Raw genomic sequence first — 24,793 nt, forward strand, 5'->3', positions numbered from 1 at the left:
TGTCAACCCCGCACCTTGCTCCTCATCACAATGGCATCCTCCTGGCTGACATCCAATGAGAGAACTGCGTTCCGCGCTCCCACAAAAAGCGTGTCGCCGTCATCGCTTAGCAACAGTGTCGTGGTGTTGCCGACGTCCGAGCTGTCGAAGTGGCTGAGACACCTCCCGGGTGAACCTGTTAAGCAATAGATTAAAGTGACAGGCATTAGGCTTCCCATTCAAAAGAAAGTACAGTACATACAGGTAGAGCTGGACCTTCATATGAATCAAGGAGTATCATACGGCTCAGATAGTTGGAACATGGTGTCAGCCCCACAGAGGTCGTGGGTTCAAATCTCCCATATGCTATCCATGTTGGATTCGAGTAGCTAGTAAATGGTCTAAAAGAATATTGGCTTAGGCCTACATTTTCAGCAGCAGAAACGTCAAATCAAATGTTATTTGTCACATGCGCGGAATACAAACCGTACAGTGAAAATGCTTACTTACAAGCCCTTAACCAACAATGCAGTTAAGAAAAATAAGTGTTAAGTAAAAAAAATGAATTAGAAAAGTTATATATATACACACACACACACACACACACTGCTCAAAAAAAAATTAAGGGACCACTTGTGAGACCATATGCTGGTGCGGTTGGCTCTGGGTTCCTCCTAATGCAAGACAATGCTAGACCTCATGTGGCTGGAGTGTCAGCAGTTCCTGCAAGAGGAAGGCATTGATGCTATGGACTGGCCCGCCGGTTCCCCAGACCTGAATCCAATTGAGCACATCTGGGACATCATGTCTCGCTCCATCCACCAACGCCACGTTGCACCACAGACTGTCCAGGAGTTCCTCATCAGGAGCATGCCCAGGCATTATAGGGAGGTCATACAGGCACGTGGAGGTCACACACACTACTGAGCCTCATTTTGACTTGTTTTAAGGACATTACATCAAAGTTGGATCCGCCTGTAGTGTGGTTTCCACTTTAATTTTGAGTGTGACTCCAAATCCAGACCTCCATGGGTTGATAAATTTGATTTCCAATGATAATTTGTGTGATTTTGTTGTCAGCACATTCAACTATGTAAAGAAAAAAGTATTTAATAAGAATATTTCATTCAGATCTAGGATGTGTAATTTTAGTTGTTCCCTTTATTTTTGTGAGCTGTGTATATATATTTTTAAAGAATTCAAGAACAGCAGTAAAATAACAGTAGAGAGGCGATATACAGGGGGTACTGGTACAGAGTCAATGTGCGGGGGTACAGGTGAGTTGAGGGGATATATACAGTGCCTTGCGAAAGTATTCGGCCCCCTTGAACTTTGCGACCTTTTGCCACATTTCAGGCTTCAAACATAAAGATATAAAACTGTATTTTTTTGTGAAGAATCAGCAACAAGTGGGACACAATCATGAAGTGGAACGACATTTATTGGATATTTAAAACTTTTTTAACAAATCAAAAACTGAAAAATTGGGCGTGCAAAATTATTCAGCCCCCTTAAGTTAATACTTTGTAGCGCCACCTTTTGCTGCGATTACAGCTGTAAGTCGCTTGGGGTATGTCTCTATCAGTTTTGCACATCGAGAGACTGTAGATTTTGCTTTATGTTTTGGATCATTGTCTTGTTGGAAGACAAATCTCCGTCCCAGTCTCAGGTCTTTTGCAGACTCCATCAGGTTTTCTTCCAGAATGGTCCTGTATTTGGCTCCATCCATCTTCCCATCAATTTTAACCATCTTCCCTGTCCCTGCTGAAGAAAAGCAGGCCCAAACCATGATGCTGCCACCACCATGTTTGACAGTGGGGATGGTGTGTTCAGCTGTGTTGCTTTTACGCCAAACATAACGTTTTGCATTGTTGCCAAAAAGTTCAATTTTGGTTTCATCTGACCAGAGCACCTTTTTCCACATGTTTGGTGTGTCTCCCAGGTGGCTTGTGGCAAACTTTAAACGACACATTTTATGGATATCTTTAAGAAATGGCTTTCTTCTTGCCACTCTTCCATAAAGGCCAGATTTGTGCAATATACGACTGATTGTTGTCCTATGGACAGAGTCTCCCACCTCAGCTGTAGATCTCTGCAGTTCATCCAGAGTGATCATGGGCCTCTTGGCTGCATCTCTGATCAGTCTTCTCCTTGTATGAGCTGAAAGTTTAGAAGGATGGCCAGGTCTTGGTAGATTTGCAGTGGTCTGATACTCCTTCTATTTCAATATTATCGCTTGCACAGTGCTCCTTGGGATGTTTAAAGCTTGGGAAATCTTTTTGTATCCAAATCCGGCTTTAAACTTCTTCACAACAGTATCTCGGACCTGCCTGGTGTGTTCCTTGTTCTTCATGATGCTCTCTGCGCTTTTAACGGACCTCTGAGACTATCACAGTGCAGGTGCATTGATACGGAGACTTGATTACACACAGGTGGATTGTATTTATCATCATTAGTCATTTAGGTCAACATTGGATCATTCAGAGATCCTCACTGAACTTCTGGAGAGAGTTTGCTGCACTGAAAGTAAAGGGGCTGAATAATTTTGCACGCCCAATTTTTCAGTTTTTGATTTGTTAAAAAAGTTTGAAATATCCAATAAATGTCGTTCCACTTCATGATTGTGTCCCACTTGTTGTTGATTCTTCACAAAAAAATAGTTTTATATCTTTATGTTTGAAGCCTGAAATGTGGCAAAAGGTCGCAAAGTTCAAGGGGGCCGAATACTTTCGCAAGGCACTGTACATGTAGGAAGGTAAAGTGACTATGCATAGATAATAAACAGAAAGTAGCAGGGGGGGGGGGGGGTCTAGACCACTTGCTGTGCAATAGCAGAGAGTACAGTCTATGACTAGGGTGGCTGGGGTCTTTGACAACTTTTAGGGCCTTCCTCTGACACCACCTGTTATAGAGGTCCTGAATGGCAGGAAGCTTGGTTGGTCCCAGTGATGTACTGGGCCGTACTCAATACCTTGCGCTCGGAGGCCGAGCAGTTGCCATACCAGGCAGTGATGCAAACAGTCAGGATGCTCCCGATGGTGCAGCTGTAGAACTTTTTGAGGATCTGAGAACCCATGCCAAGTCTTTTCAGTCTCCTGAGGGGGAATATGTTTTTTCATGCCCTCTTCACGACTGGCTTGGTGTGCTTGGACTAGAGGCTGACCCATTAATTAGGGCCGATTTCAAGTTTTCATAACAATAGGAAATCGGTATTTTTGGACACCGATTTGGCCATTTTTTTTTCACACCTTTATTTAACGAGGCAAGTCAGTTAAGAACACATTCTTACTTTCAATGATGGCCTAGGAACGGTGGGTTAACTGCCTTGTTCAGGGGCAGAATGACAGATTTTTACCTTGTCAGCTCAGGGATTCAATCTTGCAACCTTAGGGTTAACTAGTCCAACGCTCTAACCACCTGCCTCTCATTGCACTCCACGAGGAACCTGCCTGTTACGCGAATGCAATAAGAAGCCAAGGTAAGTTGCTAGCTAGCATTAAACTTATCTTATAAAAAACAATCATAATCACTAGTTAACTACACATGGTTGATGATATTACTAGTTTATCTAGTGTCCTGCGTTGCATATAATCGATGCGGTGCACATTCGCGAAAAAGGACTGTCGTTGCGCCAACGTGTACCTAACCATAAACATCAATGCCTTTCCTAAAATCAATACACAATAATATATTTTTAAACCTGCATATTTAGTTAATATTGCCTGCTAACATGAATATCTTTGTCACTTCCCTTGCAACAGAGTCAGGGTATATGCAGCAGTTTGGGCCGTCTGGCTCATTGCGTACTGTGCGAAGACCATTTCTTTCTAACAAAGACAGCCAACTACGCCAAACGGTGGATGATTTAACAAAAGCGCATTTGCGAAAAAAAAGCACAATTGCTACACGACTGTCCCTAACCATAAACATCAATGCCTTTCTTAAAATCAATGCACAGAAGTATATATTTTTAAACATGCATATTTAACTAAAAGAAATCCAGGATAGCAGGCAATATTAACCAGGTGAAATTGTGTCACTTCTCTTGTGTTCATTGCATGCAGAGTCAGAGTATATGTAACAGTTTGGGCCGCATGGCTCGTTGCGAACTAATTTGCCAGAATGTTAAGTAATTTTGACATAACATTGAAGGTTGTGCAATGTAACAGGAATATTTAGACTTCGGGATGCCACCCATTAGATAAAATACGGAACGGTTCCGTATTTCACTGAAAGAACAAACGTCTTGTTTTCGAGATGATAGTTTCCGGATTCGACCATATTAATGACCAAAAGCTCGTATTTCTGTGTGTTATTATAATTAAGTCTATGATATGATAGAGCAGTCTGACTGAGCGATGGTAGGCAGCAGCAGGCTCGAGAGCATTCATTCAAACAGTAATTTTGTGCATTTTTTTATCAGCAGCTCTTCGCAATACTTCAAGCATTGAGCTGTTTATGACTTCAAGCCTATCAACTCCCGAGATTAGGCTGGTGTAACCAATGTCAAATAGCTAGCTAGTTAGCGGGTGCGCGCTAATAGCGCTTCAAACGTCACTCGCTCTGAGACTTGGAGTAGTTATTCCCCTTGTTCTGCATGGGTAACGCTGCTTCGAGGGTGGCTGTTGTCGATGTTGGGTGAATTTTGGCCGATTCCTCCTGACAGAGCTGGTGTAACTGAGTCAGGTTTGTAGGCCTCCTTGCTCGCACACACTTTTTCAGTTCTGCCCACAAATGTTCTATAGGATTAAGGTCAGGGCTTTGTGATGGCCACTCCAATACCTTGACTTTGTTGTCCTTAAGCCATAACATTGGAAGTACGCTTGGGGTCATTGTCCATTTGGAAGACCCATTTGCGACTAAGAACCTTCTGACTGATGCCTTGAGATGTTGCTTCAATATATCCACACAATTTTCCTTCATCATGATGCCATCTATTTTGTGAAGTGCACCAATCCCTCCTGCAGCAAAGCACCACCACAAGATAATGCTGCCACCCCCGTGCTTCACGGTTGGGATGGTGTTCTTCGGCTTGCAAACATCCCCTTTTTCCTCCAAACATAACAATGGTCATTATGGCCAAAAAGTTATATTTTTGTTTCATCAGACCAGAGGACATTTCTCTAAAAAGTACAATCTTTGTCCCCATGTGCAGTTGCAAACCAGTCTGGCTATTTTATGGCGGTTTTGGAGCAGGGGATTCTTCCTTGCTGAGCGGCCTTTCAGGTTATGTCGATATAGGACTCATTTTACTGTGGATATAGATACTTTTGTACCCGTTTCCTCCAGCATCTTCACAAGGTCTAATGCTGTTGTTCTGGGATTGATTTGCACTTTTCGCACCAAAGTACGTTCATCTCTAGGAGACAGAACGCCTCCTTCCTGAGCGGTATGATGGTTGCGTGGTCCCATGGTGTTTATACTTGCGTACTATTGTTTGTATAGATGAACGTGTTACCTTCAGGCAGTTGGAAATTTCTCCCAAGGATGAACCAGATTTGTGGAGGTCTACATGTTTTTTCTGAGGTCTTGGCTGATTTATTTTTATTTTTATTATGCCAAGCAAAATGCACTGAGTGAAGGTAGGCCTTGAAATAAATCCGCAGGTACACCTCCAATTGTCTCAAATTATTGGCCTATCAGAAGCTTCTAAACCCATGACATCATTTTCGGGAATTTTCCAAGCTGTTTAAAGGCACAGTCATCTTAGTGTATGTAAACTTCTGACCCACTGGAATTGTGATACAGTGAATTATTTAAGTGAAATAATCTGTCTGTAAACAATTGTTGGAAAAATGACTTGTGTCAAAGTAGATGTCCTAACTGACTTGCCAAAACTATAGTTTGTTAACAAGAAATGTGTGGAGTGGTTGAAAAACTAGTTTTACTGACTCCAACCTAACTATGTAAACTTCCGACTTCAACTGTATGTGTATATATTATTTATTTTTGACATCGGCACAAAGCTTCACTATGACAGCTTTGTGTTCAGTGACTGCGAAAGGTGCCTGTGTATGTGTGACATTGAGCTGACGAACAATGCACAAAGCCACTTCCTGCTTAGAGCAGTATTTCTGGTGAGATGAGATCTCGGTTTTATAAGAGATAAGATAGAGATTTGGAGTCATGTGCTAAGACAACAGCGGAAACACACATGTACCGCGGCTCAACCATACGGCCAGCTATTGAATGCATTCACAGAAATACAGTCCTGACTCAAACACGGCCACACATAAAAAACAGAGGTGTTCAAAAACACATGCACGCACACAACCCTTAAATTTAACACACAAGCCTCGATTTAAACACAGCACAAATGCATGCGTGTATAGTGATCTATACGTGTGGATGCCTGACAAGTACATCAGTGTTCTGAATTGTTCTAACACTTCTGCTTACTGAACAGAGGCACTGCCACCCAGAAAACTGTTATGATCTGTTACAATTCCTCCTGTACCTCCTGTCAAGAGAGAACGCGTAAGCCTGGGGCGTCAGAAGCTAATACTAGAACGCCATGGGCGTTACAGACGACAAAACATTGACAACATTAATGAGACTTGAACAGTAAGTGCTGTGAGTGAACCCAGAAAACAGCTTTAGGCAATTCCTCAAAACCAGTCAACAGTCAAACGTATTACATTGATTAGGCCTATTTCACGCTTTTCACAGAAACTGTTTTTTTTTTAAAGACTTGTGAATGCATTCGTTCTGCTTTCGCATGGCTTTCCTGGGTTCACAGCTGTCAGACACACGGCTGGTGGACAAGACTAGTTCCGCTTGAACTCTGAAGAGTAGTTTTTGCAACAGTACAAAGTTTGGTGAAATATGGGTTTACTCTGTATGAGCTGCAGTGAAGACAGCGTGGGGGGTTTGACTGGTTTGTGTCATTGTAGCAGAGAGCTTGGGAACCATTTACATCGACCACTATACTTAGCACCCTGATCATACGACTGAATCATAAAGACGTTAAAAATGATGCTTTTGAGAAGTATTCTCTTCAAGTCTTAATTTCCTTGCATTGAAAGCAAGTTCTACCTCTGGGTTCACAAAAGGTTAAGCAATCTGATTATTTTATGCAGTAACGTCCTCAAAAATAGTCATGTATTCAGCCAATAAATACACTGCTCAAAAAAATAAAGGGAACTCTAAAATAACACATCCTAGATCTGAATGAATGAAATATTCTTATTAAAATACTTTTTCCTTTACATAGTTGAATGTGCTGACAACAAAATCACAAAAATGATCAATGGAAATCAAATTTATCAACCCATGGAGGTCTGGATTTGGAATCACACTCAAAATTAAAGTGGTAAACCACACTACAGGCTGATCCAACTTTGATGTCCTTAAAACAAGTCAAAATGAGGCTCAGTAGTGTGTGTGGCCTCCACGTGCCTGTATGACCTCCCTACAACGCCTGGGCATGCTCCCGATGAGGTGGTGTATGGTCTCCTGAGGGATCTCCTCCCAGACCTGGACTAAAGCATCCGCCAACTCCTGGACAGTCTGTGGTGCAACGTGGTGGATGGAGCGAGACATGATGTCCCAGATGTGCTCAATTGGATTCAGGTCTGGGGAACGGGCGGCCCAGTCCATAGCATCAATGCCTTCCTCTTGCAGGAACTGCTGACACACTCCAGCCACATGAGGTCTAGCATTGTCTTGCATTAGGAGGAACCCAGGGCCAACCGCAACAGCATATGGTCTCACAAAGGGTCTGAGGATCTCATCTCGGTACCTAATGGCAGTCAGGCTACCTCTGGCGAGCACATGGAGGGCTGTGCGGCCCCCCAAAGAAATGCCACCCCACACCATGACTGACCCACCGCCAAACCGGTCATGCTGGAGGATGTTGCAGGCAGCAGAACGTTCTCGACGGCATCTCCAGACTGTCACGTCTGTCACGTGCTCAGTGTGAACCTGCTTTCATCTGTGAAGAGCACAGGGCGCCAGTGGCGAATTTGCCAATCTTGGTGTTCTCTTGCAAATGCCAAACGTCTTGCACGGTGTTGGGCTGTAAGCACAACCCCCACCTGTGGACGTCGGGCCCTCATACCACCCTCATGGAGTCTGTTTCTGACCGTTTGAGCAGACACATGCACATCTGTGGCCTGCTGGAGGTCATTTAGCAGGGCTCTGGCAGTGCTCCTCCTGCTCCTCCTTGCACAAAGGCGGAGGTAGCGGCCTCCTCCACGTCTCCTGATGTACTGGCCTGTCTCCTGGTAGCGCCTCCATGCTCTGGACACTACACTGACAGACACAGCAAACCTTCTTGCCACATCTCGCATTGATGTGCCATCCTGGATGAGCTGCACTACCTGAGCCACTTGTGTGGGTTGTAGACTCCGTCTCATGCTACCACTAGAGTGAAAGCACCGCCAGCATTCAAAAGTGACCAGAACATCAGCCAGGAAGCATAGGAACTGAGAAGTGGTTTGTGGTCCCCACCTGCAGAACCACTCCTTTATTGGGGGTGTCTTGCTAAATGCCTATAATTTCCACCTGTTGTCTATTCCATTTGCACAACAGCATGTGAAATGTATTGTCAATCAGTGTTGCTTCCTAAGTGGACAGTTTGATTTCACAGAAGTGTGATTGACTTGGAGTTACATTGTGTTGTTTAAGTGTTCCCTTTATTTTTTTGAGCAGTGTATGTTTTGAACAGACTACAGCCCTACATGAAAAATGTGTGATTCCAGTTGAAAATGTTGGGGTTAATGTAGTCAACACTTGTCATTAGGCCCTGGTCAAGGTTGCTTTTGCCACCCCTCTCTAGTTGAACACTGGTTTCATTGTGTGCAAGGTCACCTTTCACCACTCCGTCCTTCTCCAAGCTCTGTTAGCGGGAGACGTCTCGCAAAAACACCAGCTCAAGGTAATTGTTTGTCCTCCATGCCCACCCCACCTATGAAGTGGCTCTTTCCAGGCCCTGGGCACACAGTGCTCCTTTGTTGTGGAGGTCATGAGAAAACCGCTTCAGCTTAGGAGTTAGTGGAGAACGTGAAACAGCAAAAATCGACTGTTGCTTGTTTGTCTGGGCAAGGCCTCCTCCACACGGCCTTACTCAGGACCCCTGTGAATCCCTTGCCAAGGTTGCTGGAGTTGCGGACAACATTTCACTTGAACGGTTGCCAAGGACTGTTTGCTTTACTCCTCGGGCCTCAGGAGACTTGGATCTGTGTGAAGTCATGTTCTGCAGAGAGTTTACGTCTCAGCGCGTGCCTGCAAGGGTGTGGAATCTGTGATGATTAATCTGGCCATGCATGGGTGTATGTGTGTGTGAGAGAGTGCAAGAGTGTGACGTGTTTGTGGGCGACATCAGTCAACATTCATACCCAGCCCATCTGAGCGTAGAGGTACTGAGGTGGTGGGAGAAACTTCCAGTGTGCTATTTGCCCACCCCAGGGAGAGAGAGATGTGCGTAGTAATGATGAGTGTGGTCTATGCTTCAACGGGGATGTGCTTCTCCACTGGGATTCTCCCTCACAGAAGTGGTTGCGCCAGGAAATGGGAGGATGGCAATACACATTAATTAATTACATTATTCAGGGGTTTTCTAGGGGAGAGAGAAGCCAGAAAATCCAGTAACTTTCTTTTGGTATGTTTTTTTCTTCCATTAGTTCACTGTTGATGCAGTCCCAAAATGTTGTGCATGTCAGCAATCAAGTTTTCAAAACACCGGCTTTCAAAACACCGGACTGTAATGATGTGGCAAGTTACAAATAGCTTTTTGACAGTCCTATATCTTGAAAACTTGATTGCTATTTTGTGACTGCATCAACAGTGGACTAACACATTTTTTTTTAGAACTCCTAGACATTGAAGTTTGATATTTTACTATTTCAATTGAAGTCAGTGTGACTCTTTAAATGTAAACTCATCTCTTTAGCCGATATCCTGCCCCATTTTCCACTTCAGCTGTGTTGCGTTAAAATACCTGTCTGAAAGGCACCACCCCCTCACCTCAGGGTCTGATATGGGTCGTCTCTCTCTCGGGTGCTCAGTTCTGGTTAATCCAGGAAGAACTGGACTCGGGCCAAGCCATTTGTGTTCCAGATCTCAGTGCTGAGTACACAAACGAGGGCCAGACTCAAAGTTCGACGGTGAACATTTGATCAGCACCAATCATGTTAGATGTGTTTAGTCACAACCAACCGTCTCTTCTCAGCCTCCCAGGCAAAGAAATAGACAGGGGTTCCCAAACGTTTTTGGCCCTTCTTTGGACACTGTTAACAACCCTCCAGGCAAGCTTCAATGCCATACAACTCTCCTTCCGTGGCCTCCAACTAAATGCATGCTCTTCAACCGATCTCTACCTGCACCTACCCGCCTGTCCAACATCACTACTCTGGACGGCTCTGACTTAGAATACGTGGACAACTACAAATACTTAGGTGTCTGGTTAGACTGTAAACTCTCCTTCCAGACCCATATCAAACATCTCCAATCCAAAGTTAAATCTAGAATTGGCTTCCTATTTCGCAACAAAGCATCCTTCACTCATGCTGCCAAACATACCCTTGTAAAACTGACCATCCTACCAATCCTCGACTTTGGCGATGTCATTTAAAAAATAGCCTCCAATACCCTACTCAACAAATTGGATGCAGTCTATCACAGTGCAATCCGTCACCAAAGCCCCATATACTACCCACCATTGCGACCTGTATGCTCTCGTTGGCTGGCCCTCGCTTCATACTCGTCACCAAACCCACTGGCTCCAGGTCATCTACAAGACCCTGCTAGGTAAAGTCCCCCCTTATCTCAGCTCGCTGGTCACCATAGCATCTCCCACCTGTAGCACGCGCTCCAGCAGGTATATCTCTCTAGTCACCCCCAAAACCAATTATTTCTTTGGCCGCCTCTCCTTCCAGTTCTCTGCTGCCAATGACTGGAACTACAAAAATCTCTGAAACTGGAAACACTTATCTCCCTCACTAGCTTTAAGCACCAACTGTCAGAGCAGCTCACAGATTACTGCACCTGTACATAGCCCACCTATAATTTAGCCCAAACAACTACCTCTTTCCCTACTGTATTTAATTTATTTTGCTCCTTTGCACCCCATTATTTTTATTTCTACTTTGCACATTCTTCCATTGCAAATCTACCATTCCAGTGTTTTACTTGCTATATTGTATTTACTTTGCCACCATGGCCTTTTTTTGCCTTTACCTCCCTTCCCACCTCATTTGCTCACATCGTATATAGACTTGTTTCAACTGTATTATTGACTGTATGTTTGTTTTACTCCATGTGTAACTCTGTGTCGTTGTCTGTCGAACTGCTTTGCTTTATCCTTGGCCAGGTCGCAATTGTAAATGAGAACTTGTTCTCAACTTGCCTACCTGGTTAAATAAAGGTGAAATAAAAAATAAATAAAATATCAAAATTGTTTTGCGACCCCCACCATGAAAAAAACAGTTAGGTAATCAAATGGCCAATGTTAACTTCTTTAATTGGGCCTATTACAAATCAGTCTGACAGTAATTTCGAAAGTATTTCAATCTGAAGGAAGTATGGTTTGAAGTGACTGAAATGCATCAGAAAGGTATTGGGAAGTTCAGAAGATCATCAGGCAATAATGGTGTATGATTTTCTACAGTATGTAGCTACACTACAGCAGCAGCTACTCTTCCTGAGGTCCGGCAAAATTAAGGCAGTTATACAATTTTAACATTATAGAATTCATAACACACTAAGCGTGCCCCCTCGGGCCCCTACTCCACTACCTTCATATCTACAACGCAAAATCCAAGTGTGTGTGTGTGTGTGTGTAGTGCGTATGTTATGGTGTGTGTATGCATGCGTCTGTGCCTGTGTTTGTGTTACTTCACAGTCCCGCTGTTCCATAAGGTGTATTTTTACCTGTTTTTAAAAAATCTGAATCTACTACGTGCACCTGATGTGGAATAGAGTTCCATGTAGTCATGGCTCTATGTAGTACTGTGCGTCTCCCATAGTCTGTTCTGGACTTGGGGACTGTGAAGAGACCTCTGGTGGCATGTCTTGTGGGGTATGCATGGGTGTCCGAGCTGTGTGCTAGTATTTTAAAACAGACAGCTCAGTGACTTTAGCTTGTCAACACCTCTTACAAAAACAAGTAATGAGGAAGTCAATCTCTCTTCCACTTTGAGCCATGAGAGATTGACATACATGTCATTAACGTTAGCTCTCTGTGTGCATCCAAGGGCCAGCCGTGCTGCCCTGTTCTGAGCCAACTGCAATTTTCCCAAGTCCCTCTGTGGCACCTGACCACACGACTGAACAGTAGTCCAGGTGCAACAAAACCAGGGCCTGTCGGACCTGCCTTGCTGATAGTGTTAAGGCAGAGCAGCGCTTTATTATGGACAGACTTCTCCCCATCTTAGCTATTGTTGTATCAATGTTTTGACCATTACAGTTTACAATCCAGGGTTACTCTCAGGAGTTCAGTCACCTCAACTTGCTCATTTTCAACATTATTCAATACAAGATGTAGTTGAGGTTTGGTGAATGATATGTCCCAAATACAATGCTCTTAGTTTTGGAAATATTTAGGACTAACTTATTCATTGCTACCCATTCTGAAACTAACTGCAGCTCTTTGTTAACCTCTTTCAGCTAGGGGGCAGTATTTTTATGTTTGGAAAAATAACGTTCCGAAAGTAAACGGCATATTTCAGGCCCATATGCTAGAATATACATATAATTGACATAAGGATAGGAAACAAACCTGTTTCCAAAACTGTCAAAATATTGTCTGTGAGTATAACAGAACTGATATTGCAGGCGAAAACCGGAGGAAAATCAAACCAGGAAGTGGCGAGAAAGATAACATCGCGTAGTGGATAGCTGGGTGTTCGCATGAGTTTTGCTGGCGCAACAGAGTGGGGCAGCCATTGTCTCTCCCTCTCCTACTGAAAAAGAAACAGTGCCGGTTGATATATTATCGATTATATATTTTAAAAACAACCTGAGGATTGATTATAAAAAACGATTGACATGTTTCTGTGGACATTACGGATGCTATTTGGAATTTGTCTGCGTTGTCGTGACCGCTCGAGCCTGTGGATTTCTGAACATAACGCGCCAAACAAACAGAGGTATTTTGGATATAAAAATAATCTTTATGGAACAAAAGGAACATTTATTGTGTAGCTGGGAGTCTCGTGAGTGAAAACATCTGAAGATCATCAAAAGGTAAGTGATTAATTTGATTGCTTTCCTGATTTGTGGCCAAGCTACTTTGATGCTAGGTGTTCATAATGTTTTGTCTAGTGGTCGATAAACGTACACAAACGCTTGGATTGCTTTCGCTGTAAGCATATTTTCAAAATCTGACACGACAGGTGGATTAACAAAAAGCTAAGCTGTGTTTTGCTATATTGCACTTGTGATTTCATGAATATAAATATTTTTTGTAATATTATTTGAATGTGGCGCTCTGCAATTCAGCCGTTGTTGATGATAATTGTCCCGCTAACATCAAGAAGTTAAGTGTTGCAGTCATTTCAGTTTCTGTAGTAGCTGACGTGTATAGTGTTGAGTCATCTGCATACATAGACACACTGGCCTTACCCAAAGCCAGTGGCATGTCGTTGGTAACGATTGAATAAAAAGCAGGGGACCTAAACAGCTACCCTGGGGAATTCCTGCTTCTACCTGGATTATGTTTTAGAGGCTTCCATTAAAGAACACCCTCTGTGTTCTGTTAGACAAGTAACTTTTTATCCACTTTATAGCAGGTGGTGTAAAGCCATAACACAAGTTTTCCCAGCAGCAGACTGATAGACTTCAGTGCAGCTTTTGACATGATCTAACAAGACAGCCCCCAAAATCATTTTAACATCATTTTCTCTCAGCCAATCAGTCATTTGTGTAAGTGCTGTGCTTGTTGAGTGTCCTTCCCTATATGCGTGCTGTTACTGTGAAATAGCATTGTATCTGGTCAAACACAATTTGTTCCAGAAGTTTACTAAGGGTTGGTAACAGGCTGATTGGTCGGCTATTTGAGCCAGCAAAGGGGGGGCTTTACTATTCTTTGGTAGCGGAATGACTTTAGCTTCCCTCCAGGCCTGAGGGCACACACTTTCTAGTAGGCTTAAATTGAAGCTGTGGCAAATAGGAGTGGTAATATCATCCACTATTATCCTCAGTAATTTTCCATCCAGATTATCAACAATGACAAGCAACTGGGGTCTGACAGACAATCATTTTGTCACCTCTTCCACACTGACTTTAGAGAATTAAAAGTACAATTGTCTTTCATAATTTGGTCAGATATTGTAGGGAAACAGAAGACACATACGTGTTCCTGAGAGTCTTCTCGTTCAGTGAAGGGTCATAATGTTTTATAGCTTAAACCTTCCAAAAGATCGAGCCAAATTTGTTAGAAGAAGAGAAAAACAAAATGCTCTGTTTATTACAACCTCATCTAGTGGCAAGCGGAGGTTACAGACGTAACCCTTGTATAAAAGAACCAACACTGCCATAGATCCTTCCCCACCACCTCATCATCAAGCAAGGACATAGATCCTCACCCTACCCCACCCTAACTCCACCCAGCAGCTGTAGCCTCAGGCTGGGCCAAGAGGTACTGTATTATGGAAAAACGCAACATCAGGTTTTACTCATCATCTTCACTTAAAGGAATATCCACTCAAACTATAATTTTGGTATTTTCTTCATTAGTCCACTGTTGATGCAGTCACAAAATAGCTATCAAGTTGAGCTATAGGACTGTCAAAAAGCTATTTGTAACTTGCCACATCCTTAGAATTCGGTTTTTGAAAGTCCTATATATTGAAAACTTGATTGTGGAGATGGACAACATTTTGGGACTGCATCAACAGTGGACTAATGGAAAGAAAAACCTTCCTTTAAGCTAACTGTTTCAGTGGCCCGGTCTTTCTCATATGTTGTTTTTCTCTCACCCACATTTGCTCTCTTTGTCTCCTCTCACTTTTTTCCTCTCCCCCCAGACATTTTCTTTCACATCCTCTCACACTCATTCATGTGTATATTCATGTGTATAGCCACACTCATCATTACTGGGCACATCTCCCTCTCCCCGGGGTGTGCAAAAAGCACACTGGAAGATTCTCCCACAACCTCAAAGTTCCTCTACACTCAGAACGAAAGTTCACAAAAATACACAGGTCTTTCTCAGTCTGACTGGGGTGGGTATGAATGATGTCCGTTGGCTAATGACCCCCACAAACACACCACACACTTGCACCCTCACACCCATGCATGGCCAGATGAATCAGACTCCACACCCTTGCAGGCACGCGATGAGACGTAAACTCTCCGCAGAGCATGACTTCACACAGATCAAGTCTCATGAGGCCCGGGGAGTAAAGCAAACAGTCCTTGGCAAAGGTTCAAGTGAAATGTTGTCCGCAACCCATCCAAGCTTGGCAAGGGATTCACAGGGGTCCTGAGTAAGGCCGTGTGGAGGAGGCCTTGCCCAGACAAACGAGCAACAGTTGATTTTGCTGTTTCACGTGCCTTCAGACAGGTATTTTAACGAAACACAGCTGGAGTGGAAAATGGGGCAGGATATCGGCTAAAGAGATGAGTTTACATTTAGAGTCACACTGACTTCAATTAAAATAGTAAAATAACAAACTTTTGTATCTAGAAGGCCAAAACATCTGTGATCTCCTTACCTGTGAATACAAACGTAACACGTCACATTGTAGAATTTGCCATGCGAGACATTTGACAGAGGGAGTGAATACTGCATTTCCTGACTAAGGTGTTGTTCTATGGGTCATGTCTCATGGGTTGGTTACTCATGAATGAGCAACGGCTGGGCTACTGTGTGAGCAGTCACCCATTTAGAAAGAGCGTGAAGTGGGGGGGGGGGGGGTTGTTGCGCAACACTGCAGATAAGACCTATCATCCTGGGGATTGGGAGGGATCCTTTCCATTACCTGTCAGCGCGCGTCATCATCCCTCAGCTATCTGGACACACATACAGACACACACAGGGGTTCAAGGCTCGCCTCAGTGAGGAAATGAAGAGACCTCAGTGGAAACTAATCCTAAGAGATTATTTTCAATCTCACACAACACAATTGTGGATACAGGACTCATGTTTCTCTTGGCATTTTGATGCCATTTTGAATCTGAATAACTACCGTGATGGACATCCATTTGTAATGATATCAACACTTGTGTGGTTCCTTGTGTCACACTCCAATAAAACGTCATTCGCTAAAACTTGTGTATCTATAAAATGTGTGCGGGTGTAAGCGCACGCATGTGTACACAACTCCTGTTCCGCATGTCGCGTGATGGCTACTACATTGGTGGCTGGCTCCAGCTGACTGAGGCCCCACTGTCTGAGGCCGAGTGGTTAAACCTGATGGAAATGGAGATGAGCGAGTTTGCAAACAGCAGAAATGTACTACCCGAGGGCATTTCCTCAAGACCAACGAGACGAGGAACTCCAAAAATCCTCATGTCAACAACAAAAATGAGTGAGTTCTGTAAAGTGATAGTCAGGTCTTCGCCGACGGCCAACTCAAACACTATTCTGTGGAATTCTAAACAGCACAGAGTCGGGTCACAAGGAGTTTAGCTTGTAAACGTGGTTATCTATCTCAACTATGTCTCTTGGCTCTCACACTATCAAAAATGTGTTTGTACTCATTTAGTTAACAGAGAGTGAGCAGAAAGCACATCCATCACAAATTAGCTTCTGCAACTGCCCTGAACACCTGAGGTAAACATTTCTACACCATATTCTTAAAACGAGGCAATTCTCTTGCATTTGTAATGGGCATCTTTTAATTATTTTTTAAAAAAATCTTATTTTAACTACAGCAGAGGTAGACCAGATATTGGGGTTAATAGGCTATGCCTGGCAAACGGAGAAAAGCATAAAATACTTATTATACTGATTTGACCACAGGTCTAACATACTGTAAGACAAACCGCTTTGTAAGTTAGGCGATTCCTGTACACAAACTCCAATAACGCAATGTTATTGTGAGAAAATAGGACTACAACTAGTGATACACCGATATGACATTGTTGGCCGATACCAATATCCGATATTTTCCTTTCCAAAAATACCCGATACAGATATTACACTATTTTTTTTTACAGCCTTTAAAAGCATTCTAGTACAGTTAAATAGTTGAACACACACACACACACCACACACTAACTGACCAAAAAGTTATTTTGTAAGTATTTAAGTATGTCCCCATCACTTACTGGCTGTGCTGTTTCGTTGTTTAGTCTCAACCAGGATTTCATCATACATGTCAAGCAGTAAAGTTTCAGCTCTGTCTACCCGCGGCCTCTCTTCCCCAGAGCGCACAGTCACTGTGTCCTTTTCCGTCTTGTCCAGCTGTGTCTAACATTTCACGTAATCCCTGTTTCTGGTCTGCATCGAAGTAGCGGTCCTTGTACCTAGCATCGAGCACGCTGGCCACACAGTAGAGGCTCAGAGAGAATGCAACCGAATCGCTTGTTCACAGCCTCTAGTAGAGTACTTTTCCAAGTTAACCCGATGGTCTGTGTTGGCAGTTTTGTTGAGCAGGCGTTTCAATGCCATGACAGGGTATCACGTCTGCTGCAGACACAGTTGAGCATATTTCTCAAGTCAGTTTTTCCGAATGGGACTTGGATTGTTCATGTTTCCAAGTTTAAAACGTGCTCTCAAATGCCATTGAAATGGCAGCAGTGGTATGAGAACCAGCAAACTCTTGAGCATGCAATACGGCTTTCCTCAGGACGAAATCCTTGTCAACCCACTGTGCTGTCAGTAGTAGTTGCAAAGGATTGGAAACTTTCCATGATAAGTCAAGCCCTGGAATTTGGAGAATTTTGCTTAAATTCCTCAAAACAGTTAGCTTATAACAGTGAACCATTTTTGTGGGATACACAAGGCAATTCTAGGTCTTGTGGCATACTTTGGTTAACCAATCCCCAATTCAATAGAATTGCAACCCTCTGCATGCACAGTGCATTCTTCCACCACATCTACAGCTGATTCTTCAAGATCTTGCATAGTAATGAGATGCTATTGATCCCACACTACTACACTGTCAGCCAAGGACTACATGCCTTCTGGTAAATTTTGATTACAAATACGAAAAAATTAAATATATACAGTGGGGCAAAGAAGTATTTAGTCAGCCACCAATTGTGCAAGTTGTCCCACTTAAAGAGATGAGGCCTGTAATTTTCATCATAGGTACACTTCAACTATGACAGACAAAATGAGAAAAAAAATCCATAAAATCACATTGTAGGAATTTTTATGAATTTATTTGCAAATTATGTTGGAAAATAAGTCTTTGGTCACCTACAAACAAGCAAGATTTCTGGCTCTCACAGACCTGTAACTTCTTGGAACACTAAAATAACACATCCTAGATCTGAATGAATGAAATATTCTTGTTAGATATGTTTTTCCTTTACATAGTTGAATGTGCTGACAACAAAACCACAAAAAATATCAATGGAAATCAAATTTATCAACACATGGAGGTCTGGATTTGGAGTCACACTCAAAATTAAAGTGTAAAACCACACTACAGGCTGATCCACGTGCCTGTGTGACCTCCCTACAATGCCTGGGCATGCTCCTGATGAGGTGGCGGATGGTCTCCTGAGGGATCTCCTCAGACCTGGACTAAAGCATCGGCCACCTCCTGGACAGTCTGTGGTGCAACGTGGCGTTGGTGGATGGAGCGAGACATGATGTCCCAGATGTGCTCAATTGGATTCAGTTCTGGGGAACGGGCAGGCCAGTCCATAGCATCAATGCCTTCCTCTTGCAGGAACTGCTGACACACTCCAGCCACATGAGGTCTAGCATTGTCTTGCATTAGGAGGAACCCAGGGCCAACCGCACCAGCATATGGTCTCACAAGGGGTCTGAGGATCTCATCTCGGTACCTAATGGCAGTCAGGCTACCTCTGGCGAGCACATGGAGGGCTGTGCAGCCCCCCAAAGAAATGCCACCCCACACCATGACTGACCCACCGCCAAACCGGTCATGCTGGAGGATGTTGCAGGCAGCAGAACGTTCTCCACGGCGTCTCCAGACTCTGTCACGTCTGCTCAGTGTGAACCTGCTTTCATCTGTGAAGAGCACAGGGCGCCAGTGGCGAATTTGCCAATCTTGGTGTTCTCTGGCAAATGCCAAACGTCCTGCACAGTGTTGGGCTGTAAGCACAATCCCCACCTGTGGACGTCGGGCCCTCATACCACCCTCATGGAGTCTGTTTCTGACCGTTTGAGCAGACACATGCACATTTGTGGCCTGCTGGAGGTCATTTTGCAGGGCTCTGGCAGTGCTCCTCCTGCTCATCCTTGCACAAAGGCGGGGGTAGCGGTCCTGCTGCTGGGTTGTTGCCCTCCTACGGCCTCCTCCACATCTCCTGATGTACTGGCCTGTCTCCTGGTAGCGCCTCCATGCTCTGGACACTACGCTGACAGACACAGCAAACCTTCTTGCCACAGCTCGCATTGATGTGCCATCCTGGATGAGCTGCACTACCTGAGCCACTTGTGTGGGTTGTAGACTCCGTCTCATGCTACCACTAGAGTGAAAGCACCGCCAGCATTCAAAAGTGACCAAAACATCAGCCAGGAAGCATAGGAACTGAGAAGTGGTCTGTGGTCCCACCTGCAGAACCACTACTTTATTGGGGGTGTCTTGCTAATTGCCTATAATTTCCACCTGTTGACTATTCCATTTGCACAACAGCATGTGAAATGTATTGTCAATCAGTGTTGCTTCCTAAGTGGACAGTTTGATTTCACAGAAATGTGATTGACTTGGAGATACATTGTGTTGTTTAAGTGTTCCCTTTATTTTTTTGAGCAGTGTACATCAAAGCCTGAAGGCTTCTGCCTGAAGCCCATACATGCCGCTGCGTACATGTTGGACCCCAAGTATGCTGGCAAGTGCATCCTGTCTGGTGCAGAGATCAACAAGGCCTATGGTGTCATCACTACCGTTTCGCCACCTTGGCCTGTATGAGGGCAAGGTTCTTGGCAGTCTGGCGAAGTACACTTCCAAGCAAGGGCTTTAGGATGGAGATGCAATATGGTGGTCTTGCCAACATATCTCATCAGCCACCTGGTGGAAGGGACTTTGTGGATCTGAGACTCTTTCCCCTGTTGCCTCAATCATCCCCCAAATCCCACCAACATCAGCCTCCTCAGAGCACAACTGGTCCTTGTTTGGGAACACACACCAAAGCACGCAACCGGCTGACCAATAGAATAATTGAAAAATTGGTGGCCATCCGGGCAAATTTGAGGCTTTTTGAGCCTGACAACGAGCCATCCTCAACAAGGTTGGAAAGTTACCGTGAAGATTAGGACTCAGAGGTGGACATTAAGGAGGTCCAGGGAGAAGACATGGAAGCCTGAGAGAAGACAACTAAAGCTTTAGTTTCTAGACTATCATTTTACAGATGTATGTTGAAAACGTTTTTGGGAGATGCGATTGATCATTGGGGATCATTCAATATTCCCTTTGTTGTTCAGTGAAATCATCCCATGTGAAGAGTCAACGCATTTAAAGTTCAATTCATAACTACATTTAAAAAAATATACATATATTGGAAAGATTTAATCATTTGCAATTATGTCTACTTGTGATAAGGTAAAATGTTTATGTTTCTGTCTCCATATGATATGGTAAATATATCCAATGCAAAACATTAATTTGCATATATTTCCTTTAATTCTCATATATTCCCGTTAATTCCGAAAAATAGCACCTACTTGGTAGTGTGTTACCAGTCCTCGAAGTGCAATGAATTTCATTATCTTGGCGTTAATGGATTTCGCCTTTGAGTTGTCTTGCTGAAATGCTCTTACTCTTTCAAATGCCTGCTCGACTTGTTGACTGCTCAATCCACACAGCAGACATTGTGGGCTAGGTTAGGAATGCTGAGTTGCACGTGTAGAGCTGTATTCTTCATGGTGTCATTACGTCATGTACCTACGTTATATAGGTATGCATGTCAGCTTTGACATCGGTTTTGCACATCAGCGTTAAACTAGACATCGGAGCGATGCCGGCATTTTTAGCTAATATAGTGAGAATCCGATATGCTTACAGAAATATCATGCATCCCTAACTACAACCAAACTAAAGCAGCAGGCAGGTCTTAAGGCATCAGCCTGCCAGGCTCTCTTGGTCATCTCAGCCACAGGTAGCAGAGCTAATCACCTTTACGAGCTGCATGGGAGGAGGGGGACGTCACAGGTTTCTATTAAGTTCACTAAACCCCTGCCTGCTGCCAACCCTCAAGTGATATCTGAAAGGAGAAAAGACACTGAAGCAGCTGTGTCTACATTCACCTCTCAGGAAATGATCAAAGATCAGCACCCCAGACCCTAATCCCAGGCTCTACACATTCAGCATTGGTGGAGATGCTGATCTTGTGTCCCTAGATGGAGGAAGTGTTGTCAACTCTAACTTAGCATTTGTGCTGTATCATTGAGTGTGGGAAAATGGGTCTTGAATGGGGTGTTGGCAATTGTCTATGAGAATGGGCATTTTTCCAGGAGTTCAATTCAGGCTTCCCGCGAAAACTAAAAGCTTACCCTTTTCACACTACTGAGCTGAGCTATACTGCAACGGCCTGTTGTTGGAACCATGCTGAAAAGGACAATGTGAGAAGATGCTTCCAAGCCAGCAAAGAACAGTTTGGGCGGGCACAATACTGTGAAAAGGGTATGAGTGACCCTACTTGTACTATTCCTGTGTAACACATACACACACACAACCTTATCTGATACTGTGCCCAAACAACGGAGCTATTCATTCCAGGCCACAAAGAAAACAAAAGGCTTCACCTACATAAACAAATATATCAACTTTCACGTTCATTTTTCTCCTCAATCAGGTCATCTTCACTTCCTTTTCTTGTAGTCGGACCCCATTTGGGCTTCCGTTTGTGTTATACAGCGGGTCCTCTTAATGTGAACTTAGGGCCCTATAAAAGCAAACGGAATCACAGAGTCCAGACATTCAAATGGGATTCAACAATATACTGAACTTAGTAGTAAATCAACTAAAATGTATTGGACCTATTAGAAGAGTCATTCATTGTAAATCACAAGACATGAACAAAATCAGTATTTTCCTTCAACTTTCTGAAACGGCACAGGAATGCCTGTGCGTGCATACGTATGTCTACACTGTTTCGCTGTTAGCGATAATGCTAATGATAACCTTCTTCTAGCAGATATGGAAAGGCTTTCCCAAAAACTTTAAAAGTTAGGCTACTTTGTTGTTACGATTGTTTGCATCAATCCAGTGGCCATTTGTTTTGCAAACTCTGCAATCACATGAGCACTACAGAAACATTGCTAACCAAACAACGGCCTCTTTCTGGTGTGCACTTGCATTAAAGGGTAACTACACCCAAAAATCTAAATTTATTCTATTTCTACCAGACCTCAAAAGTAGGTTCAAGCATCGTTGTGGATTCAAAAAACAACTAAATTGGATGTTCCCTTAAAACACATGTGATTTTCAGAACGAAAAACAAACGTTTTACAGAAACCTTTAAAAACATAACGAAGAAAAAATAATTTCTGAAAAAAATTAATAAATAAAATGTTTAGGGCCTTATGAACATTATAGGACTACAAACTGTTTTCCAAATTGTGCCAGTGTCCACATCTTGTCCCGTAATATTTGCAAGCCAAGGGCCTGTTCGATTCCCTTCATGACACTGCAGACTAATTCCTTGTTTTACTGAGTAGTTCTCGGCAACTCAATATTTAGCGTCGCACAACACTTCCGATGTTAAGTATAAATCCATTAGGGCCTCGGTCACAACAGACAACACAGCTTTTAAATTAACCACAAGCCATAACCTGGAAAGATAAAAGGTAAATATTTGTGTGTGATACTGCGCATAACCAGATATTTGATAAGAAATGGAGGCATTTTCAGTACAAACTAAGGCAGGAACGGTATTTTTATACAAACAAATGGCCAGCAGTGGATGCCATTTACTTTATGTTACAACTTTCAATACTCAAAACTGGAGCAAACAACTGAAACAGTTTAAAAACCATATCACAGAAAAATATATTTTTACCCAGGCCATTAACGATAGTAATGAATACAAGCTTTGAAGACGATGCAACCAAACAGTTCAACCATTGTGATGTCATCTGCTGGCTGCCTCGTTAACCATAATGCTTGTCCCATTAGTAGATCGTTAGTTGGGACAAAACTCGTGAGCTTTTCTTAAGACCTCAGAGCAGTGCTTTGTACGAGAGACAACAGAGCATCGGTTGAGCTTAACTTTCATTCCCCTCTCCAGAAAATCCACAAATGATGTATGGCAACAGACCTGTAATAGGCTCACGTAGGACAACTTTGGACCTAGCAATACAATGTGCACAAACACAGCACCACCATACACAGACGACAAAGACTTGGATTTTGATTCATTCTTGAAAACGGACTGAACTAACGACTTAAAGCTGAAACTCCCTCACCAAGAGAAATGATTAGCCTCGCTCGTCAATCACGATCGCATGTCCACCCTGTTTTTGCGCTGTTGCACTTCTGACCTTTCGTTGGTCCTGTTGAACCTCCATCTTGTCATGTCAGGGATGCAGTTAATACCAGAGCTCTAATAGTGACCACCATAACAGAGATCAATACTTACCCAGCCATTCCAAGTCCTTACCATTTTCATATCACGACACAAGTACGGGAGCACTGTTAAATTGGACTTGTAAATGTCTGTGGACTGGGTGGGTGTCTTCAGCCCAAGCAGGGCATGACAGGCAAGCATTCCCACAAAGAGTGTCTTTCTGATCTGTTCTTAAGTCAAAAAACACAAATCCATAACTAGACAGTCACTGGAGCGTATCACAGCTGCAAAGTACTTTGCTTTAAGCGACTGTCACTTCATTTCAAGACAGTGAGACTAAATGAAAGCATTGAAATCTATCACTCCATTTCAAAGTTCATATTCACAATCGAGGAGCTAACAAGATCATAAAATGTGTGTTCGACTTACCCATCGGAAAGGAGACCCGGGGGGTAAGCCTGGCCAAACACACAGACATAACCCATAGAACGACCACGATGATAGAGAGTAGGCCTTGGTGTTCCATGATGACCCAAAGAGCAAAATCAGGGCTAGGGAGCTAGCGTCAGGCGAAAAGTGGCTGGTGCTTGTCTGAGATGTCAAACACTGGGTCTGTGGGGGCAGCACCGATGCAAAATCCACTTCCTCTGGTCTCTGGAGCCAGCCGTCATCGCATCTGAGGGAGAGAGTAAAAGTGAGATAGATGGAGGGAGGGTCAGAGAGAAGAGCAGTACTCCCTTAGCAAAGTAGAGTTGTGGGTGGATAGAGAGCCTGCATGCAAGGGAATGACTCATTTCTCACGAGAAGGGGGAGGAGGAGAGGCCACTTCCTCTAACACAGAGTTTCCCCAGAGTCGGTCCCAGGGACCCAACGAGGTGCACATTATGATATATGTCCTAGCACCACACAGCTGATTCAAATAACCCACTAATCATCAAGCTTGATCATTTGAATCAGCTGTGTAGAGTTATGGCAAAAGCCAAAACGTGGCCCCATTGGGGTCCAGAGGACCGAGTTTGGGAAACGATGCTCTACACCACGAAGCAAAACCACTAGCGTGTTTGAGCATTATAGATCATAACTAAGCATCATAAGGCACCATCAACCTGACAGTTCTTTAGTTCTGTCATGTGACAAAGTTAAAATGATCTAATAAATTCAGAAAAACATATCCAAAATTAGTCGTCACCAGTCTGCATTAAAGGAATAAATTACTTCAGAC

The 24,793-nt window shown here is 43.5% G+C and overlaps 1 protein-coding gene across 8 annotated transcripts in view; it reads right to left on the bottom strand.

Moving 5' to 3' along the window:
- Positions 1-24,793, bottom strand: part of LOC110488263 (semaphorin-4A) — a 61,517-nt gene that overhangs the window by 17,036 nt on the left and 19,688 nt on the right. For all 8 annotated transcript variants that reach the window (XM_090228370.1, XM_021560417.3, XM_090228369.1 and 5 more), the window contains 2 exons: positions 24,001-24,247; positions 15-175 (listed from right to left, as the gene is read on the bottom strand). In XM_090228370.1, coding sequence (XP_090084496.1) covers positions 15-175; positions 24,001-24,097 — 258 coding nt within the window. In that variant the 5' untranslated portion in view covers positions 24,098-24,247. The remainder of the gene's footprint in view (positions 1-14; positions 176-24,000; positions 24,248-24,793) is intronic.

Source organism: Oncorhynchus mykiss, chromosome 30 (genome assembly GCF_057628025.1).
Source record: "Oncorhynchus mykiss isolate SJ-2025 chromosome 30, ASM5762802v1, whole genome shotgun sequence".
Lineage (NCBI taxonomy): Eukaryota > Metazoa > Chordata > Actinopteri > Salmoniformes > Salmonidae > Oncorhynchus > Oncorhynchus mykiss.